Genomic DNA, 22,915 nt, shown 5'->3' with positions numbered 1-22,915 from the left:
GTATGGTAGTGTGACAATTTATCATCATTTTAAACTGGCATCAATTATTCTTGGTAATTTGGGGAGTATCATTATCTCTATATAAATGTATATATTTGAATACTATCCTATCATAACTATTTGCTCAAACTTATCCATTATCAAGTTATGTATTCTTCCACCAATGCCCATAGATTTTAGTTTTGGCAGTAGGAAGAAACATATCAACTATTCAGAAAAGATAATCTCTACCAAATAAAAGTTAACTATAGATAATTTCATTCTTTTCATTAACAATTTTATTAAATAATTATCAAAGAGTTATAAGAACACCACACTATATGCATATATTTAGAAAGGATGTCTTAAAGGAATATTCCAGGTTAAACACAAGTTAAGCTTGTTGACAGCATCTGTGGCATAATATTGATTACCACATAAATAAATGTTCTTTTTAAATAAATAAATGTTATAAACACAAATTAAACTCAACTATATCAGTAAATAGATGCTTACCAAGAGCAATCGTATTTAATCTAAACTTGATTAAACAAGTAAGAGGAAAAATAGACTAAATACAATATAGAGAATAATTACTTTTTGAAACTTTTTCTCTATATTGCAAACTCATTTCTGTGATTATACTATGCCAAGTATACATTTAACTCTGCAAAACTGGTTTATTCCAGAAGATGGGGTAGAAAGACCATCATTCTCAAGTGAAGATAAATGTGTTCTTCACCTTCTGACCAGTTTGGTGCCAATGTACAAAAATATATATCATATATTAATATGATCATAAAATTATGTATTTATTCCAAATAATCTGGGATTGCCTATTATGTTTCCAACACAGATGTGTGCAAATCTAATTTCTTCCACTGGGTGAAAGGAACAGACTAAGAAAAACAGGATTTTCAAGCTGAGTGTTCAATCTGACATTTCTAAAGTTTGTTTGTAATTAGTAAATTTCAATGAAATGTCAAAGGTGATGCAAACTGACTTATGTAAATAGGATAAAAAAATAAAGGAAAAAACTTAGAATATAAAATGCCAAAAAATTATGAAAAGTTGATGGGGTCTCTTGGTCACTCAGTTCCTCCTAGTTTGATTGGCTTCACCTCCACATCATCATAGTCTGTTATTAAAGAACAAGATCATCTTGTTATGAGTTATGATTACATCACTTTTGTTAATCAGATTAAAACAGCAGCAGTTGCTTAAAATAAACTGTTTCATTTTAGCAGATGCATTCTAATCAAAACTAAAATAAAAGAATGTTCATTTGCGACAATCAATTCTGTTCTCCATTACCAAGAGAGAAAAACCTTTTTCACATGGTTTATTTCTATTGTGGCAAGGTAGTATCAGGACTATTTCATCAGACTAGAAATTTGTCAAATAAAGTATTTAAAATAAAGTGTCTATTTGCACCCCGATGTAAACAGCATCTGACACACAGTGCAGCTATTTGAACCCCAATAGTCTGGTGGAACAACAGAAATATATGACAAACTAAACAATAGACGTTGCTGCAGTGAAGTGAGGTGTAAAGATCGTGTGAATAAGTACTGTTGTCCTAGCAACCACGGTTCGAACCTGCCTTTTGTCCCACTCTTTTTCCCATCCGATTTCCTGTTTCCACTCTTAATATTTTCTTTAATACGACTTAAATTAATACATACAAATAAATATAAATGCTGATTTCATCGCAGTGATTTTGTCACAGTGAATGTCGGAGAGTGCAGAGAGGGGTTTGATCAGGAGGCGGGGTCTATCGATCACACTCATTCCCACATGAAACCATGGTTACTGTAATAAAACCAAGGGTTTTTTTTTCTAAGGTAAGGTTAAGTTTAGGTTAAGGGTTAGAGGTTAATGTAGTGTGCATGTGGGACTCTAAATAAACACAATAAACAGACTGAATGATAGAATTTAAATATGGGTGCAAATAATATCTGCCACTATTTGCACTGGGGTGTAAATAGCATACACTATTATTTTCACCAGGGAGCAAATAGCATCTGCCTTAAATAAAACAACTTTTTATAGGACTCACCCATCAGGTTTCTAAAGCTCTGTCCACTTGTGATGACATCATCATAATTCGGCTTACTGCCCAAAACAGACACAAATACATTATGTTAAGTGATATAATAAAAACTTCAAAACTAACATAATAACTAACAGGCTGCACCCATTATTGTAGAAGAACAATAAAATGTACACACATGTTAGGATAAGTATTCTGTCCTGTGGTGATGACATCATCATACCTCTCATGGATGTCATCTGCAAAAATAAAACATATTTTAATAAATAAATAAATAATAAAGCTTCATATCTGCAATGGGTTCCAGTTTAGAAGGGTGATATACTGTATTAATAAACATACCTGCTTTAGTATCAGCATTCTGTTCTATGGGGATGACATCATCACAGCTATCAAGTGTGTGATCTACATGTACAAACATTGACATAAAGTCAAAACAAACTTCTAGAACAGATGATAATAATGATATGAGAGAAGAACACCTTTTTCATAATCTGGTCTCAGTCCAGCAGTGATGACATCATCATAGTTATCTGCTGTGTTCTTCTTCACAATCTTGATCTCTTCTAGAATTGTTTAAGCAAAGTGAATATTTTCAGAAATCACTAAATGGTCATGGGCACTATAAGTTGCTAAATCAACTGTCAGTGTAATTATGTGATCAGAAAGACACTGACCTGTCAGCCCATTTGTGGGCTTGACATCATCATACTTGTCCATACTGGCAGATTGTGCTGAAGATGATAACGTTAAATTAATTATTAGAGAAGATTGTGTTTGTGCCAAAAGGAAAAAAAGAAAAATATATATGCAAGGAATTTTTGAATTACACTTCACACATATCTTTGCTCTGAGAATATGCCTAATTTGTATTAGTTTCTTAGAGAAACAGTAAATATCAATTAAACGACCCTCTAACCTGAGAGGAACTCATCGGCATCTTCATACCCTGAATGATGTTCTTCAGAGAGGAAACTTCCTGTGAGCAGAATAAATAGAAACATGTTCATGATTCCAACTGAGGTTCAAATTCCTTGGACAGTGCAAATCATATGCCACTGAGAACTGCTTAATGAACAGAAGAACATGCATACAAACACACACACACACACACACTACAGACAAATACACACAATGTTATATATATATATATATATATATATACTCCAATATTGTTATCTTCCAAAACAATAAACTAAAGACACATGCCAGGTTTCAAAACACACCTACACACACACACACACACACACATTGTGTTTCAATGTTTTATGGTGACTTTCCATAGACATAATGTTTTTATACTGTACAAAATATATTCTATCCCCTAACCCTAAACCTAACCCTCTCAGAAAACTTTCTGCATTTTTACATTTTAAAAAAACATAATTTAGTGTGATTTACGAGCTGTTTCCTCATGGGGACCGATAAAATGTAGAAACCCAGGTCAAACATTTTGGGTTTTACTATCCTTATGGGGACATTTGGTCCCCACAAAGTGATACATACACACACACACACACACACACACACACACACACACACACACACACACACACACACACACACACACACACACACACACACACACATGTTGTGTTTCCATGTTTTATGGGGACTTTCCATAGACATAATGGTTTTTATACTGTACAAACTTTATATTCTATCCCCTAAACCTAACCCTACCCCTAAACCTAACCCTCACAGAAAACTTTCTGCATTTTTACATTTTCAAAAAACATCATTTAGTATGATTTATAAGCTGTTTTCCTCATGGGGACCGACAAAATGTCCCCACAAGGTCAAAAATTTCGGGTTTTACTATCCTTATGGGGACATTTGGTCCCCACAAAGTGATAAATACACGCTCACACATACACACACACACACACACACACACACACACACACACACACATTTATCTAACCATTACAGTCACATGGTTTTAGGCCAACTGAATAAAGACAATAAAGTGTTAATAAAGAGAAACTTTTCACACATGTAAATGATCAAACTTGGAGGTTTAAATAATATTTCTCAGATTACTTAACTCACCCCTCTGAGTGAAGTGACTGTGTCTGTTTGTGTGCCTGTGATCGATCTCCTCATAAACTGTTTCAGACAGAGTCCTGAGTCTCCTCTTAGAGAGAGCTGTGAGAGAAGACAGACAAACCTGCGGTCATTTCACAAAACATGACTGATGACACACTGAATAAGACAACACTGAAGTTACAATATTACAAAATAATAATAAAAAAATAATAAAACATGCAGTTGTTGTTTTAGTTGTTGGTGTCAGAATTGAACTTGTATGTTATGTTTGTATCTGTCGTACCTCTCCTCATCACTCTGTTCTGCTGAATCAGTATAATGAGTGGCAGTAAGATCAGTAAGAGCACAGATACCAGAACAAACACAACCACTGGAGGGATGGAGAGAGGATCTGATGGAGGAGTTTGTGGAGGAGGGATTGATGTTGATCGCACTGGTCCCCTTTCTGTCTGTGAAACTGGAGGAAAAGCTGATGTTGCTGTGGCAGGAGTCGTGGACACAGACAAATCTGTCAATGTAAAAACAAACACATTATTGTTTGAAATCATTGCCATCTTGAATATATTACTTCAACAAATGTAATTAGCTCTAAAAGTTTCTAACAGTGTTACTTGTGTTAAGTATTTCAGATGAATGCAGCTCTGGTTTCAACACAGCATAATAATCTCACCTGCACAGGTGAGTCCAGCGTCTTCTTTGTGTGAGCAGTCAGTGTGGTTATTTAGGAGAGAGGACAGTCCCACAGGTGAATCTCATTCCCTCTGCACTCGACTCTGTTTAGCCACACAACACCTTCACCAGCACCAAAGGCTGCATTCCCATCAGCACTCAGTGCTGCTCCACAACCCAGCTGCCTGCAGACCACCTGAGCATCCCTGATATCCCACTGATCATCACAAACTGAACCCCACACAGCGTTATGATACACCTCCAGCCTCCCAGAGCACCGGCCCTTCCCTCCACTCAGTCTCAGAGGAACATGCTCTGAATCACACATCACAGATGAGGAAACACATCAGAAATTAACAACATTATCGGCTAAATGAAACTGAATCTAGAAGTCTTTAAAAATGTATATAATTTTTTATGCATATTGAAAGACAAAGAGATATTTATATAGAAAAAATACAGACTTACAGAAATAATAATTTAAAACTGTTTGTTGTCAAAAAATAAATAAATAAATGTACTTGAACACTGTCTCTGAAGAGACGATCGTGAGGTGGAACATGGAAGATGACTGCGAGGAGACTCCAAACTCTCCTTCTCTGAGATTATAACATGATAAAATTAACAGAACTGAACAGAACATTAGGATATTACATTCATCAAATCTCTCAGTGCTTTATTTAATTTATCTTAAAAATGTTACCAAACCTTTACTTAACGTGTCATTGTTTACTTAGTTTATTATTGTTTAATTAATACACTGGACATAAAAACTTATGATTGAAGAAACATGACAACTGAAACCATCTTAAAATATTTAAATATCATCTTACCTGAGCAGGTGATTTGGGCCACTTCATCTTCATCACAGTCATTCTGTCCCCAGGGTGATGATGGACACTGCCACAGATTTGTGTCATGTGGTCGACATTTCAATTTATCTAGCCAGTTATGAGCTGATTTTATTCTTGATGATGAATCAGACTCAACACCAGATCTTCCACAGTTCAGCTCTTGACAGATCAGACTCGCTGTGTCTCTGTCCATCTGGTTCCAGCATACATTACCCCACGATCCATTGTAGAAAACCTCCACATTCCCTTCACAGCCCTCAGTTAATCTGATCTCTCTAAACTCTAGATTAGAAAAGCATTTGAATCAACCTCCAATCTCACACTCTGTTAATGTACAATGCAAGCACACTGGATGTTGCGAACCATCAGACACAAACATCACCAGCATTGAAATGTTCAAAATAATTTCAGTTATTGTTCAATTGACTGTTTAAATGTTAACCTGAACACATGACTCCTACATCCTCCTTGTGTTGACAGTCATGTTTTCCCCAGACCTGAGAGGAACAGTTCCAAAGGGATGACTCATTCCCCTCACAGTTCACCTCATCCAGCCATATGGGTCCAGAACCAGGACCAAACCAGGCTGGTACCTGCTGGTTACTGAGGGCCACTCCACACTGCAGCTGTCTGCACACCACATGGGCATCTTTAATATCCCAGGAGTCATCACACACTGTCCCCCATGAGCCATTGTGAAAAACCTCAAGCCTCCCTGCACAATCTCCTCCAGAACCCACCAGCCTGATGGACCCATGACCTGAGACCAGATATACAGATAGAAAGAAATGCATGTTAATTACAAATTAATTCATTAGTCAGTGAATGATACAATTAGCCCAGATATTGTTGTTTTGACCATGGCAGGTGATTGACATCTGTTGTGTGGAGCTGCAGTTGAGAGTTTGTGGAGAGCTACAGTTCCCCAGATGAGCTTCACTCCCAGAACACTGGAAGCCCATCACACACTCATGACTGTGTTCAGGACTGGATGAAGAGGAGCTGTAGAAGTTCAGCACAGAGCCACAGCCCAGCTGTCTGCAGACCACAGAGGATTCAGTGAGACTCCAGGAATCCAGCAGAACTCTCCTCCAGACCTGATTGATGTAAACTTCCACTTCCCCCTCACACTCTCTCTCTCCAGACAACCGCACTCGCCCATCATGAAGAGCCAGAGAGGAATCTGAAGAGAACATTTGAAATTTCAGTGAGGATAATATTATACTATCATAATTTTTTTTTAAAGTGTTATGAATCTTCTAAGAATAGCATGTCTAATAATAACATAAACAGCAGTGCGAAGTGTTCTTACTAGAGCAAATGACTCCAACATCTTTACTATGAGAACGTTCAGCTCGACTCCATGAAGAGATGGGACATTGTGAGAAATGTGTTTCATTCCCCTGACAATCAAACACATCAGCCAAGATTTCACCACTTCCCTCTCCAAACCAGTCTGATCCCACAACAGACACAGCAATCCCACAATTCAGCTGTCTACAGAGGACACTTGAATCTCTCATATCCCAGCATGTATCACACACTGTGCCCCATTTGCTGAGATACTGAAGCTCCACTCGACCCGAACAAGATTCTGAGCCATTCACCAGTCTTAGTGCTGTGTAACCTGGATGTAAAACTCAGAGATTATTTTAACAGAACAGAGCAATAAAACTCACTTAAATGAACATGTATGTTCTGGATGTATACAGTATATCCAAAGAGATGACAAATTCTTATACTTAACCAGAACATTTAATCCCAACATCATTGTCATGGGAACAGCCGTTATTGCTTGAAGATTGCTGTGGACAGAAGAATATTTGGGACTCGTTGCCTCTACACTGAATTTCTTTTGTCCACATCTGACCCTCTCCTTTGCCAAAAGCAGCTGCTCCCAGCACCTGTACAGGAGCCCCACAGCCCAGCTCTCTACACACAATCTCTGCATCCTGCTGGTCAAAGGCAGCATCACACACTGAAACCCACGTGTTTCCATCAAGTATCTCTAATCTCCCAGAACACAGATGAGGTCCATCAACAAGTCTGGACTCTTTGTGCTCTGTGTATTTCATAAAACAAAACAGATAAATCAAATTTATTCAGAGTGGCAAGTTTCAAAGCATAATTTAATACAATACAAATGGCATAATTTTTAATTTGATGTAAATAGATAAAAATCACATTTGCCAAATTAGATTTGCCCTCTGCTATGTGACAACTGGATATTTTCAATAAGACATGCAGTTGTTCACACAGAACAAATTTGTTTGACAATGGATCGATGACCAAACAGTTAGAAAGGAATTTCCTTTAAATGAGCAGTTAAGACATCAATCTCTTTTACCTGAGCAGATGACTCCAGCATCATCATTGTGTCCACAGAAGGGTTTACCAAACACTACTGATCCGCAATTTTTCAGTGAAGACTCAGATCCAGTACATAATACAACACTCATCCAGACCTGTCCTGATCCAGGTCCAAAATAAGCATTACCAAGAGCATCTACAGGTTCCCCGCAGTCCAGCTCTCTACACACTACTGCAGCATCAGCCATATCCCAGTCTTCACCACATACTGTTCCCCACTGATCTCTATGAAGAACCTCCACTCTTCCAGCACAGCGACTGTTACCATTTACCAGTCTCACATTCTGTATGTCTAAGAAAAATATAGAGAGTGTGAGAGAGAATTACAAGTAATGAAAGAGACATATACGGACATATTTTAAAAATGTGATAGCCCACTTTGCTGTTGTGTTGGTGAGATTATGATCAAATGTAAAGGGTTAGTTCACCCAAAGAAAATAAAATGCTCTCATGATTTACTAACCTTTAATCCATCCCAGATGTGTATGACTTTTCTTCTTCAACAGAACTGAAGTGAAGATTTTTTACAAACACTTTTCAGCTCAGTTTGAGCATACAATGCATGTAAATGGGTGCCATCAGGCTGCTAGCTGCTTGACACTCTAAAAAGCATATTTAAGCAGCATAAAAGTAATCCACACAACTTCAGTCAATCAATTGTCTTCTGAAGCAGACTGATAGGTTGGTGTAAGAAACAAATCGATAATTAAAATGTTTTAACTTTAAATTGTTGCTTCCACTCAGCTGTATTTCTGTTTGAAATTAACTTACTTTTGCATGTTCATTACTCTGTTGTATACAAAGTGCACACTTCCAAATTCTCACAGAACGTCATTGTGCTTACATCACTGATGTGACTGCTTGAAGGAAGCTTTAAGTAAAGTTTTAATTATCTATTTATTTTACACAAACCTATTGATTGGCTTCAGAAGACATTCATTGATCGACTGAAGTCATGTGGATTACTTTTATGCTGCCTTAATATCCCTTTTGAACCATCAAACAGCCAGCTGCCTGATGGCACCCATTTTCTTCCATTGTATGCCCAAACTGAGCTGAAATCTGCTATAAAACATCTGGGATGGCTGAAAGGTATGTAAATCATGAAAGGATTTTAAGTTTTGAGCGAAATAACCCTTTAAGAATAATAAAGAACATCCCATTCTCATATTCATTTTACACTCACTAGCACACAGCAGACCCTCATCATTTTCATGGGAGCAGGTGTGTTTATGTGGAGACGATGTTGGACAGAGGTGAATCTGAGATTCGTTGCCTCTACACTGAATCTCTTCTGTCCACATCTGACCCTCTCCTTTGCCAAAAGCAGCTGCTCCCAGCACCTGTACAGGAGCCAAACAGCCCAGCTCTCTACACACAACCTCTGCATCCTGCTGGTCAAAGGCAGCATCACACACTGAAACCCACGTGCTCTCATGAAATATCTCTAATCTCCCAGAGCAGCGAGTGTCTCCAACAAGCCTGACCCCTGAAGAAGCAAGAGATTAAATACATAAAAAAATGCATGATATTTATCTTAGAGCTGGAAATTATAATAATTGATTTAACTTTAGAATATATATTTCAAATATTATAAAATCAGGTGGATCATCTGTGCTGTAAAAAGTTTGGAACAGCTCACCTGAGCAGATGACCCCAGCTTTATTATTATGATTATAACAATGATCAGGGATTCAGTTGAACCACAGTCCTTCAATGTAGATTCTGACCCCCTGCAGGACACACCATTCATCCAGACTGGTCCTGATCCTGGTCCAAAATGAGCTCCACTCAGAGCATCTACTGGTTCCCCACAGTCCAGTTCTCTACACACTACTGCAGCATCAGCCAAATCCCAGTACATATCACACACTGTTCCCCACTGTCCTCTATGAAGAACCTCCACTCTTCCAGCACAGGGAGTGTTACCACCAACCAACCTCACCCTATTACTGTCTATATATTGAGTAAAATGGATGAGGAATGAATACACATTGACGGAAAGAAAGAAAAATATAAGGGAAATAAAGATTTACACTATAAGAAACAAAACAAAAAAGTAATATATTAATTTTAATCTGGGAATAGAGATCTGAATCTTGAAAGAAAATTACTTCAAACCTTCACACATCAGTCCAACACTGTTGTCATGAGAACAGTTGTTTGCATGTGATGATGATGTTGGACAGAGATGAATCAGAGATTCGTTGCCTCTACACTGAATCTCTTCTGTCCACATCTGACCCTCTCCTTTGCCAAAAGCAGCTGCTCCCAGAACCTGAACAGGAGCCCCACAGTCCAGCTCTCTACACACAACCTCTGCATCCTGCTGGTCAAAGGCAGAATCACACACTGAAGCCCACCTGTTCTCATGAAATATCTCTAATCTCCCAGAGCAGCGAGAACCTCCAACCAACCTCACTTCTGTTCAAGAGGACACAGATAATTTACAGTATATGGTTAACAGAAATAAAAACACTTGATGTATAGAAAGAGATCCTTAAATTCTTGATTTATATTGTATCACATTTGGAACCTTTGAAACTACATTTTTAGCTAATATTAACAGGTAGGTCAACAATTTACCAATATTAACAGGAATGCCATCATATATCCACAGGAGTTGATATCATTTAACTTTTTGTGTCTTTTTATTATTCATGGCTCAGTAATGTCAAACGGAATCCAACATTTAGGCATAAAAACATTAAATATATATTTCTATTTGTATCTTAATATACAAAGAAACAATAAGAAAACAGTTAAGTTGAGAAATATAGTTGATAATTGCAGAATAAGAAGCAATTATGTTTACAGAGGAACATATTATGCATGTAAATGTATTCATTTTGCAAACACTTGAAAACATACAATTGTTCAGAAAATTACAGAATAAAACTGACCTGAAATTGAGACGACAGTGAAAGAATACTTGAAAGTTTTATTTTTAATTTTAAGAGTTATTTAACAGTTTTGAATAAAGATACATTTTTAGATGTTTCCTGAAGGAATAAATGGTCTCAGCTGTTCGGATAGTGATGGGAAAATCAACTCAATCTTTTTAGGTGAGAGGTCTTGGTGAAATTTACAAGGATGTAATAAGTTTGGAGCAGCTCACCTGAGCAGATGACTCCGGCATCTTTTCCATGAAAAGAGTCAGTGCTACCCCATCCTGATGATCCACAGTTCTTCAGTGTGGACTCTGATCCAGTACACATTGCATTATTCATCCAGACTGGTCCTGATCCTTGTCCAAAATGAGCATTACGCAGTACATCTACAGGCTCACCACAGTCCAGCTCTCTGCAAACCACTGCTGCATCAATCATATCCCAGAAACCATCACTCACTGTTCCCCACTGTCCTCTATGAAGAACCTCCACTCTACCACTGCAGGTACTGTCACCATCGACCAACCTCACATTCACAATATCTTCTTTTAAAACAGACAAAAGGCAGAGAGAGGGTAAGAAAGACAGGAGAAAAAGCAGGAGAACAGATGTCAAAATAAATCCACAAAACAGCATAAACCTCTTAAGTACACAAAAATGAATGTGTGGCATATGAACAGTAGCATTATAAAAAAAAAAAAATTTACATTGAGATTTTTTATTTTCTTCCTTGACCCTACATTTGTACCTACCAGATGTGAGTTTTGCCAAAAAGAACAGAAACATAAGCATCAGAGAGCTCCACATCTTCATCTGCTCGAAACAAACACTGTGTGATGATCAGCTCAGAACTCAGCACAAGTTTCTCCTCTGCTCGCCCTGAAGAAAGACACTGAAGAAAGTGGCTCCTGTCAGTCCCCTAAAGAGCAGAAAGCAACCCAAACCTTCCAATCACACTCAATATTACCTTATTAGAAAGAACAGAGGAAACCACCAAACAACTTCAGTGACAAATCAGAAGAGGCATTTCTGATTTCACCATATATATAAAAATAACGCCAGCGCTGATGAAAAGGACTCCTCCTCCACCTTACAGAGACACTTCACTGAAGGCGACGCATGCCAGAGGGAAGCTGAAGTCTCATATCTTATGGGAGACTTAAAAGACTTCAGAGAGAGGAAACACTGCAGCCTATAAATAGCATTGGAACACCTGCTCAGATAAAGACACTGATAACAGCTTACTTCAAACATAATACATTTTCTGATATTTCATGACATCACAGAGAAAATAATGCAAATAAAAGTAAATTATATATATATATATATATATATATATATATATATATATATATATATATATATATATATAGACTACATCACAAAATTGACTTAATCTTGCTTTATCCATGAATACACTTACCAAGAGTACATGACTAAACAACATGATTACACAAGTATGAGATCACAGGATTTTATTTTTTGTTTGTTTGTTTGATTTAATAAAAAGAGGAATAAAGAAAATTATTATTCGAACTTTGTTACATATGAAATCTTGGGAAAGTAAATAAGGCGCATGTATTTACAAGAGCAATACAAGTTTCAACCTGAAGATGGCAGTAAATGGCAGTCTCAATTCTAATACCGATACTGATACTCGTCAATAATGTTTTAAGAACATTCCAGGAAACCTTCAGCTACTGAAACATTATTACTTATAATCCAGCTTGTTGTGTGGGTGAAAGCTTAAATAGCACCCGGATATGTATAAGGATAGAAAGGATGGAAATCTAAAGGATGTCTTTATTGAGTCAAACAGTCTCCCCTATATGTTTGTGCTTTCTCAACATCATCACAGTCTGTTGAAAAGCAAAAATAAATAAATAAAAAAGTATAATAATCAGCATCATCATATTATTGAATAATGTTGAATACAGTCATATAGTTGAATAAAGGCATTTTTATCTTCACCATATGAGTGCCTTTGTCTAGGAGTTGTGCATCGTATTCAGATGAGCACCAGTAGCTATATTTTTGACACCTTTGAATCACACTTAATTCTTTCTTTGTTTACTCATATTATTCAATGATGTAATTGTATCAATATTTAAAACTAATTCCATTTAACCCTTGTGCGACCTTGGGGACATTTTTGTCTTCTTCATTTTAGTTTTTTCGATCATTTTGGCTGTTAATGCCAATGGCATAAATTTAGCCAAAGGTTTGTATTTTGGGATTTCAACCTCAGTTCCTATAATACATCTATAATACACAGTGTACACAAAATAGTTACAAGTACTATTTTATGTTCTGCTTAGTTCCCCTTCTGTCACTCACTCGACATCGTGTTGATGTAGTCATACTACGGGTCTCTCTCGAAAGCCCCGCACACCTCCCATTCTTTGAGAAGGCCAATGAGAATTGGTGAGTGGAATTTGAATGCCACTCCCTCGGACATACGGGTAAAAATGGAGCTGGCCTCCTCTCTCGTCTTCACGAAGGTTGTAGAGGCAGCTCTTTCCTCATTAAGGGAAGTGGACATCTGCATACTCAACTATCTCGACTGATTCTAGCACACACTCGAGAGTTGCTGTGCACGCACAGGGATTTGGTGCTCAGTCATATCAGCTGTCTAGGGCTTCGGGACAACTGGGAAAAGAGCAAGCTCACCCCGGTTCAGAGCATCTCTTTTCTCTGCATGGAGTTAGACTCGGTCTCAATGAGCGCACGCAGTCGGTGCTGAACTGCCTAGGGCATATGGCTTCCTCAGCGGCAGTCAAGTCACTCTGGATGATAGATATGAGACCGCTTCAGCACTGGCTTCAGACTCGAGTCCCGAGATGAGCATGGCACCATGGCACACATTGCATAGCTATCACGCCGCTTTGCCACCACTTATTCAGCACTTGGACAGACCTTGCATTTCTACGGGCAGGTGTTCCCTTACAGCAAGTGTCCAGAAATATCGTGTTAACCACAAACACCTCCAAACTGGGCTGGAGCGCGTGTGCAATGGGCACACAGCCGCTGGTGTATTAATGAGTATTTGGTAGTTATGATCAGGACTGATGTTGATTATATATAATATATATAATATATATTTCAATATACACTCACCTAAAGGATTATTAGGAACACCATACTAATACTGTGTTTGACCCCTTTCGCCTTCAGAACTGCCTTAATTCTATGTGGCATTGATTCAACAAGGTGCTGAAAGCATTCTTTAGAAATGTTGGCCCATATTGATAGGATAGCATCTTGCAGTTGATGGAGATTTGTGGGATGCACATCCAAGATGCTCCATTGTGTTGAGATCTGGTGACTGTGGGGGCCATTTTAGTACAGTGAACTCATTGTCATGTTCAAGAAACCAATTTGAAATGATTCGAGCTTTGTGACATGGTGCATTATCCTGCTGGAAGTAGCCATCAGAGGATGGGTACATGGTGGCCATAAAGGGATGGACATGGTCAGAAACAATGCTCAGGTAGGCCATGGCATTTAAACGATGCCCAATTGGCACTAAGGGGCCTAAAGTGTGCCAAGAAAACATCCCCCACACCATTACACCACCACCACCAGCCTGCACAGTGGTAACAAGGCATGATGGATCCATGTTCTCATTCTGTTTATGCCAAATTCTGACTCTACCATCTGAATGTCTCAACAGAAATCGAGACTCATCAGACCAGGCAACATTTTTCCAGTCTTCAACTGTCCAATTTTGGTGAGCACTTGCAAATTGTAGCCTCTTTTTCCTGTTTGTAGTGGAGATGAATGGTACCCGTGGGGTCTTCTGCTGTAGTAGCCCATCCGCCTCAAGGTTGTGCGTGTTGTGGCTTCACAAATGTTTTGCTGCATTCCTCGGTTGTAACGAGTGGTTATTTCAGGCAAAGTTGCTCTTCTATCAGCTTGAATCAGTCGGCCCATTCTCCTCTGACCTCTAGCATCAACAAGGCATTTTCGCCCAAAGGAATGCCGCATACTGGATGTTTTTCCCTTTTCACACCATTCTTTGTAAACCCTAGAAATGGTTGTGCGTGAAAATCCCAGTAACTGAGCAGATTGTGAAATACTCAGACTAGCCCGTCTGGCACCAACAACCATGCCACACTCAAAATTGCTTAAATCACCTTTCTTTCCCATTCTGACATTCAGTTTGGAGTTCAAGAGATTGTCTTGACCAGGACCACACCCCTAAATGCATTGAAGCAACTGCCATGTGATTGGTTGATTACATAATTGCATTAATGAGAAATTGAACAGGTGTTCCTAATAATCCTTTAGGTGAGTGTAATATTCTTATGGCAGTTTTTTGATGAAGACATATTTTTGCCTTTAAGGACCTCTGAGTAACTTTTTAAATTGACACACAAGACAAAAACATTTATAAAATAAAAAATAAATGTAAATTAAAATGCATATGTCAAGATGAAAGATATCAGAGCACATCTTTTTTTACGTCATCCATTTAATGCCGTAAAAAAAGTTTATGATAATCTACCTAACGTGTCTCTCATACCTAATGTGTTTTTCAAAAGTCACCCTGAGCTCCCCCGATACACATGTGAAATACATAGAAAAATAATTATTATTATTACACCGCATGAATCCATGAGATAATTGATGGAATAAATATTGTATATGTTTAATAATCATGGAACAAGAAATTAAAACTAATGCAGTTGATTGCAGTATTCAATGCAATTCTGTGTGACTAACCCATTACATACTAACTGCATACTAACATAACTGCAGGATTTTTATTAAATGTTGAAGTTGAAATAACACAGACTGATGACTTCAACAGATGCATACAACACAGCCTTGGAGTACATGGTAGGTCTGTCTAGCTTTACCTTTAGAGTTAAAAAGAAATTAAATGTATGTATATGTATATATATATGCCTATGGAGAAAATTTATAACATTTTTAACACCCAACTGTTAAACTATTTTTTGTATGCATGGAATACTCAGATGACCTACTTCCTTTTCCAAAATGTGCAGTATTACAGCAAGAGTACACTACATGATGTAGTGTTTCAGACAATGCAATGTGCTCAGCTTGACCTTCCATTGACAGTTTAACAAATAAACCTGAAACAGCATCTTCAATTATTTTCAACATTTCCTTTTGACTCATTATTTTAAATGGATTGCTAATAAACAATTTTACATAAAACTGAATAAAAAAAATCTAAAATAACAATATTTATTATTCCCAAGATGATAACCGGGTGCACGCCATTCTTTGGTTTGAAGCGAGAGGTTTAAAAAGACTAATAATAGATGAACATCAGCTGTCAACTACAAATGAAACATGTCAAAAGAATAAATCACATGAGGGAAACTGACTTTAATATTTCTGAATTGGATTTCATTTACTGAAGCAGTGAATGGAGTCTGTAGTGGGTCAGAACTGTAACACTGATGTGCCCCATAATTTAAATTTAAAAGTGACCCATTGATCTTCAGATCTTCAAGAGGTGTTGCTTGTGGATTTCTCTTCATTTCTCACATTCTCAAGTTTTTTGAATTTCTGCACACATCATTTTGATGTAATTAGATTCAGTAAGACTCACCCTTTTGAGATGTGAGATCATCTCTGTGATAAATCTCCTTATAAGGGTCCTCGGTTTTACGTCTGTGATCAATCTTCTCGTATTCTGCCTCATTCTGAGTCCTGCGTCTCATGTTAGACACAGCTGAGTGTAGACAAAAAAACTTTCTGTCAGTTCACAACAGATAAAGAAATGAGAGATTATAAGACAACATTAAGTTACAATGCAGAGGCATTAAAACAAGCATCACTGTTGCACCAACAAATAGGGTGTAGAATATTTCTGTGACATTTAATTCTTCAGTACAAGCTGAAGCACTGTGTCAGAACTGAACTTGTATGTGATTTGTGTATCTCATGTACCTCTTCTCATCACTTTGTACTGATGAATCAGTATGATGAGGGGCAGTAAGAGCAGTAAGAGTACAGATATCAGAACAAACACAACCACTGGAGGGATGGAGAGAATATCTGCTGTAGGAGATTGTGGAGGAGTGATCGATGTTGATTGTGCTGGTCTCCTTTCTGTCTGTGAAACTGGAGGAAAAGATTGCAAGGAACAGACTGCAACTCTAGACAGTATAAATATTACATTTACAACAGTACAACTCACGTTACCCATGGAAATTGGTCCTGATCCTGGTCCAAAGGTAGCGTCTCTTGGTGCTTGCCTCATTCCAGCTGTTTACACACCACTGCAGCATCAGTTGTGTCCCAGTTATAACTGCACACTGTTCCCCACTGTCCATTATGTAAAACCTCCACTCTTCCACTACAAGAACTGTTGCCATCCACCAACCGAACACTCCCAGTGTCTGGACAATGTGCATAAGAAGCATCAGTAGAACATTCTATCGAATGTGTAATATTGCAAGATTAAATGAAAATATTATATTTACACAAGGCACAGAGGTTAGTCCAAAATGTTTTACAATTACTGTTTACACACCTTAGTCCTTAAGGGGATAGTTCACCCCAAAATGAAAATTAAGTCATTGTTTACTCACCACTGTGTTGTTATAACCCCATTTGACTTTCTTTTTTTTTTCTTAACACAAAGGGAGAAATTGAAAAAGAAAAAATAATAAACTCAGTGATGTCATACAATGGCAGTTTACGGTGACCACATCTTCAAGCATCAAAAAGACAGAAATTTTATAGTTCAGAAGTCTAATAAATTATTCCATGAGCCTCGTGATTATTATGAAAGCAAAAGATACATTTTGGTAAAAAAACAAACTGAAATCTAATGTATTATTTAGTAAAAATGTTAACCCGACCATGCTCCTCTGCATGGTCATTAGACTGCACGAGAGCAAGTAAAAAATCCTCCGCTCACAGCACGGGCATTCAAGCAAAAATAGTTCCACCACAGCGATACAGTAGAAACAACAGAACACAACACAGCTGCACACAAACCAGAGAACCGGGCTTACTAAATATGTCTGATGAGTTTATAGTCAGAGAATAGATGCATTTCTATGCTCAGCTTTATTTATTTGAAATGGAGTACTCAAAACAAACCGAGATAGATAGACAGCTGGCTGAAGGAAGCCACAGTAACACCCAATCTGACGGCAAACGACACATGATAAAAGGTATATTTTCTATGTTAATCAGAGTTTTGGTTCTGCTTAGTTCCCCTTCTGTCACTCACTCGACATCGTGTTGATGTAGTCATACTACGGGTCTCTCTCGAAAGCCCCGCACACCTCCCATTCTTTGAGAAGGCCAATGAGAATTGGTGAGTGGAATTTGAATGCCACTCCCTCGGACATACGGGTAAAAATGGAGCTGGCCTCCTCTCTCGTCTTCACGAAGGTTGTAGAGGCAGCTCTTTCCTCATTAAGGGAAGTGGACATCTGCATACTCAACTATCTCGACTGATTCTAGCACACACTCGAGAGTTGCTGTGCACGCACAGGGATTTGGTGCTCAGTCATATCAGCTGTCTAGGGCTTCGGGACAACTGGGAAAAGAGCAAGCTCACCCCGGTTCAGAGCATCTCTTTTCTCTGCATGGAGTTAGACTCGGTCTCAATGAGCGCACGCAGTCGGTGCTGAACTGCCTAGGGCATATGGCTTCCTCAGCGGCAGTCAAGTCACTCTGGATGATAGATATGAGACCGCTTCAGCACTGGCTTCAGACTCGAGTCCCGAGATGAGCATGGCACCATGGCACACATTGCATAGCTATCACGCCGCTTTTCCACCACTTATTCAGCACTTGGACAGACCTTGCATTTCTACGGGCAGGTGTTCCCTTACAGCAAGTGTCCAGAAATATCGTGTTAACCACAAACACCTCCAAACTGGGCTGGAGCGCCGTGTGCAATGGGCACACAGCCGCTGGTGTATTAATGAGTATTTGGTAGTTATGATCAGGACTGATGTTGATTATATATAATATATATAATATATATTTCAATATACACTCACCTAAAGGATTATTAGGAACACCATACTAATACTGTGTTTGACCCCCTTTCGCCTTCAGAACTGCCTTAATTCTATGTGGCATTGATTCAACAAGGTGCTGAAAGCATTCTTTAGAAATGTTGGCCCATATTGATAGGATAGCATCTTGCAGTTGATGGAGATTTGTGGGATGCACATCCAAGATGCTCCATTGTGTTGAGATCTGGTGACTGTGGGGGCCATTTTAGTACAGTGAACTCATTGTCATGTTCAAGAAACCAATTTGAAATGATTCGAGCTTTGTGACATGGTGCATTATCCTGCTGGAAGTAGCCATCAGAGGATGGGTACATGGTGGCCATAAAGGGATGGACATGGTCAGAAACAATGCTCAGGTAGGCCATGGCATTTAAACGATGCCCAATTGGCACTAAGGGGCCTAAAGTGTGCCAAGAAAACATCCCCCACACCATTACACCACCACCACCAGCCTGCACAGTGGTAACAAGGCATGATGGATCCATGTTCTCATTCTGTTTATGCCAAATTCTGACTCTACCATCTGAATGTCTCAACAGAAATCGAGACTCATCAGACCAGGCAACATTTTTCCAGTCTTCAACTGTCCAATTTTGGTGAGCACTTGCAAATTGTAGCCTCTTTTTCCTGTTTGTAGTGGAGATGAATGGTACCCGGTGGGGTCTTCTGCTGTAGTAGCCCATCCGCCTCAAGGTTGTGCGTGTTGTGGCTTCACAAATGTTTTGCTGCATTCCTCGGTTGTAGCAGTGGTTATTTCAGGCAAAGTTGCTCTTCTATCAGCTTGAATCAGTCGGCCCATTCTCCTCTGACCTCTAGCATCAACAAGGCATTTTCGCCCAAAGGAATGCCGCATACTGGATGTTTTTCCCTTTTCACACCATTCTTTGTAAACCCTAGAAATGGTTGTGCGTGAAAATCCCAGTAACTGAGCAGATTGTGAAATACTCAGACTAGCCCGTCTGGCACCAACAACCATGCCACACTCAAAATTGCTTAAATCACCTTTCTTTCCCATTCTGACATTCAGTTTGGAGTTCAAGAGATTGTCTTGACCAGGACCACACCCCTAAATGCATTGAAGCAACTGCCATGTGATTGGTTGATTACATAATTGCATTAATGAGAAATTGAACAGGTGTTCCTAATAATCCTTTAGGTGAGTGTAATATTCTTATGGCAGTTTTTTGATGAAGACATATTTTTGCCTTTAAGGACCTCTGAGTAACTTTTTAAATTGACACACAAGACAAAAACATTTATAAAATAAAAAATAAATGTAAATTAAAATGCATATGTCAAGATGAAAGATATCAGAGCACATCTTTTTTACGTCATCCATTTAATGCCGTAAAAAAAGTTTATGATAATCTACCTAACGTGTCTCTCATACCTAATGTGTTTTTCAAAAGTCACCCTGAGCTCCCCGATACACATGTGAAATACATAGAAAAATAATTATTATTATTACACGCATGAATCCATGAGATAATTGATGGAATAAATATTGTATATGTTTAATAATCATGGAACAAGAAATTAAAACTAATGCAGTTGATTGCAGTATTCAATGCAATTCTGTGTGACTAACCCATTACATACTAACTGCATACTAACATAACTGCAGGATTTTTATTAAATGTTGAAGTTGAAATAACACAGACTGATGACTTCAACAGATGCATACAACACAGCCTTGGAGTACATGGTAGGTCTGTCTAGCTTTACCTTTAGAGTTAAAAAGAAATTAAATGTATGTATATGTATATATATATGCCTATGGAGAAAATTTATAACATTTTTAACACCCAACTGTTAAACTATTTTTTGTATGCATGGAATACTCAGATGACCTACTTCCTTTTCCAAAATGTGCAGTATTACAGCAAGAGTACACTACATGATGTAGTGTTTCAGACAATGCAATGTGCTCAGCTTGACCTTCCATTGACAGTTTAACAAATAAACCTGAAACAGCATCTTCAATTATTTTCAACATTTCCTTTTTGACTCATTATTTTAAATGGATTGCTAATAAACAATTTTACGCAAAACTGAATAAAAAAAATCTAAAATAACAATATTTATTATTCCCAAGATGATAACCGGTGCACGCCATTCTTTGGTTTGAAGCGAGAGGTTTAAAAAGACTAATAATAGATGAACATCAGCTGTCAACTACAAATGAAACATGTCAAAAGAATAACACATGAGGGAAACTGACTTTAATATTTCTGAATTGGATTTCATTTACTGAAGCAGTGAATGGAGTCTGTAGTGGGTCAGAACTGTAACACTGATGTGCCCCATAATTTAAATTTAAAAGTGACCCATTGATCTTCAGATCTTCAAGAGGTGTTGCTTGTGGATTTCTCTTCATTTCTCACATTCTCAAGTTTTTTGAATTTCTGCACACATCATTTTGATGTAATTAGATTCAGTAAGACTCACCCTTTTGAGATGTGAGATCATCTCTGTGATAAATCTCCTTATAAGGGTCCTCGGTTTTACGTCTGTGATCAATCTTCTCGTATTCTGCCTCATTCTGAGTCCTGCGTCTCATGTTAGACACAGCTGAGTGTAGACAAAAAACTTTCTGTCAGTTCACAACAGATAAAGAAATGAGAGATTATAAGACAACATTAAGTTACAATGCAGAGGCATTAAAACAAGCATCACTGTTGCACCAACAAATAGGGTGTAGAATATTTCTGTGACATTTAATTCTTCAGTACAAGCTGAAGCACTGTGTCAGAACTGAACTTGTATGTGATTTGTGTATCTCATGTACCTCTTCTCATCACTTTGTACTGATGAATCAGTATGATGAGGGGCAGTAAGAGCAGTAAGAGTACAGATATCAGAACAAACACAACCACTGGAGGGATGGAGAGAATATCTGCTGTAGGAGATTGTGGAGGAGTGATCGATGTTGATTGTGCTGGTCTCCTTTCTGTCTGTGAAACTGGAGGAAAAGATTGCAAGGAACAGACTGCAACTCTAGACAGTATAAATATTACATTTACAACAGTACAACTCACGTTACCCATGGAAATTGGTCCTGATCCTGGTCCAAAGGTAGCGTCTCTTGGTGCTTGCCTCATTCCAGCTGTTTACACACCACTGCAGCATCAGTTGTGTCCCAGTTATAACTGCACACTGTTCCCCACTGTCCATTATGTAAAACCTCCACTCTTCCACTACAAGAACTGTTGCCATCCACCAACCGAACACTCCCAGTGTCTGGACAATGTGCATAAGAAGCATCAGTAGAACATTCTATCGAATGTGTAATATTGCAAGATTAAATGAAAATATTATATTTACACAAGGCACAGAGGTTAGTCCAAAATGTTTTACAATTACTGTTTACACACCTTAGTCCTTAAGGGATAGTTCACCCCAAAATGAAAATTAAGTCATTGTTTACTCACCACTGTGTTGTTATAACCCCATTTGACTTTCTTTTTTTTTCTTAACACAAAGGGAGAAATTGAAAAAGAAAAAATAATAAACAGTGATGTCATACAATGGCAGTTTACGGTGACCACATCTTCAAGCATCAAAAGACAGAAATTTTATAGTTCAGAAGTCTAATAAATTATTCCATGAGCCTCGTGATTATTATGAAAGCAAAAGATACATTTTGGTAAAAAACAAACTGAAATCTAATGTATTATTTAGTAAAAATGTTAACCGACCATGCTCCTCTGCATGGTCATTAGACTGCACGAGAGCAAGTAAAAAATCCTCCGCTCACAGCACGGGCATTCAAGCAAAAATAGTTCCACCACAGCGATACAGTAGAAACAACAGAACACAACACAGCTGCACACAAACCAGAGAACCGGGCTTACTAAATATGTCTGATGAGTTTATAGTCAGAGAATAGATGCATTTCTATGCTCAGCTTTATTTATTTGAAATGGAGTACTCAAAACAAACCGAGATAGATAGACAGCTGGCTGAAGGAAGCCACAGTAACACCCAATCTGACGACAAACGACACATGATAAAAGGTATATTTTCTAT

At 38.1% G+C, this 22,915-nt stretch overlaps 1 protein-coding gene across 1 annotated transcript; it reads right to left on the bottom strand.

The window, feature by feature from the left end:
- Positions 1-1,067: 1,067 nt before the first annotated feature.
- LOC127638847 (scavenger receptor cysteine-rich type 1 protein M130-like) lies at positions 1,068-17,106 on the bottom strand. The gene is made up of 24 exons (XM_052120586.1): positions 17,049-17,106; positions 16,794-16,967; positions 16,453-16,575; positions 11,618-11,744; positions 11,093-11,373; positions 10,219-10,398; positions 9,161-9,463; positions 7,952-8,266; positions 7,475-7,666; positions 6,917-7,231; positions 6,464-6,787; positions 6,047-6,364; positions 5,584-5,886; positions 5,272-5,349; positions 4,874-5,065; positions 4,365-4,589; positions 4,085-4,180; positions 2,952-3,011; positions 2,710-2,766; positions 2,515-2,598; positions 2,375-2,437; positions 2,256-2,271; positions 2,039-2,094; positions 1,068-1,117 (listed from the first exon to the last, which is right to left on the bottom strand). The coding sequence occupies exons 1-24, from the start codon at positions 17,104-17,106 to the stop codon at positions 1,068-1,070; spliced, it is 3,990 nt and encodes a 1,329-aa protein (XP_051976546.1).
- Positions 17,107-22,915: the final 5,809 nt, after the last annotated feature.

The sequence above is a fragment of the Xyrauchen texanus genome, chromosome 47, assembly GCF_025860055.1.
Source record: "Xyrauchen texanus isolate HMW12.3.18 chromosome 47, RBS_HiC_50CHRs, whole genome shotgun sequence".
Lineage (NCBI taxonomy): Eukaryota > Metazoa > Chordata > Actinopteri > Cypriniformes > Catostomidae > Xyrauchen > Xyrauchen texanus.
This window is presented reverse-complemented; position numbering and strand designations above follow the sequence as displayed.

What these genes read in the sequence shown, in the direction of transcription:
- LOC127638847 (XM_052120586.1), bottom strand. Translation starts at nt 17,106, where the DNA reads ATGAGGCAAGCACCAAGAGACGCTACCTTTGGACCAGGATCAGGACCA. An exon ending in TTTGGCAAAACTCACATCTG is followed by an intron (nt 11,374 to 11,617) that starts GTAGGTACAAAT and finishes CGATGGTGACAG; the next exon opens with TACCTGCAGTGGTAGAGTGG. An exon ending in GATGTCAATCACCTGCCATG is followed by an intron (nt 6,365 to 6,463) that starts GTCAAAACAACA and finishes ATCTGGTCTCAG; the next exon opens with GTCATGGGTCCATCAGGCTG.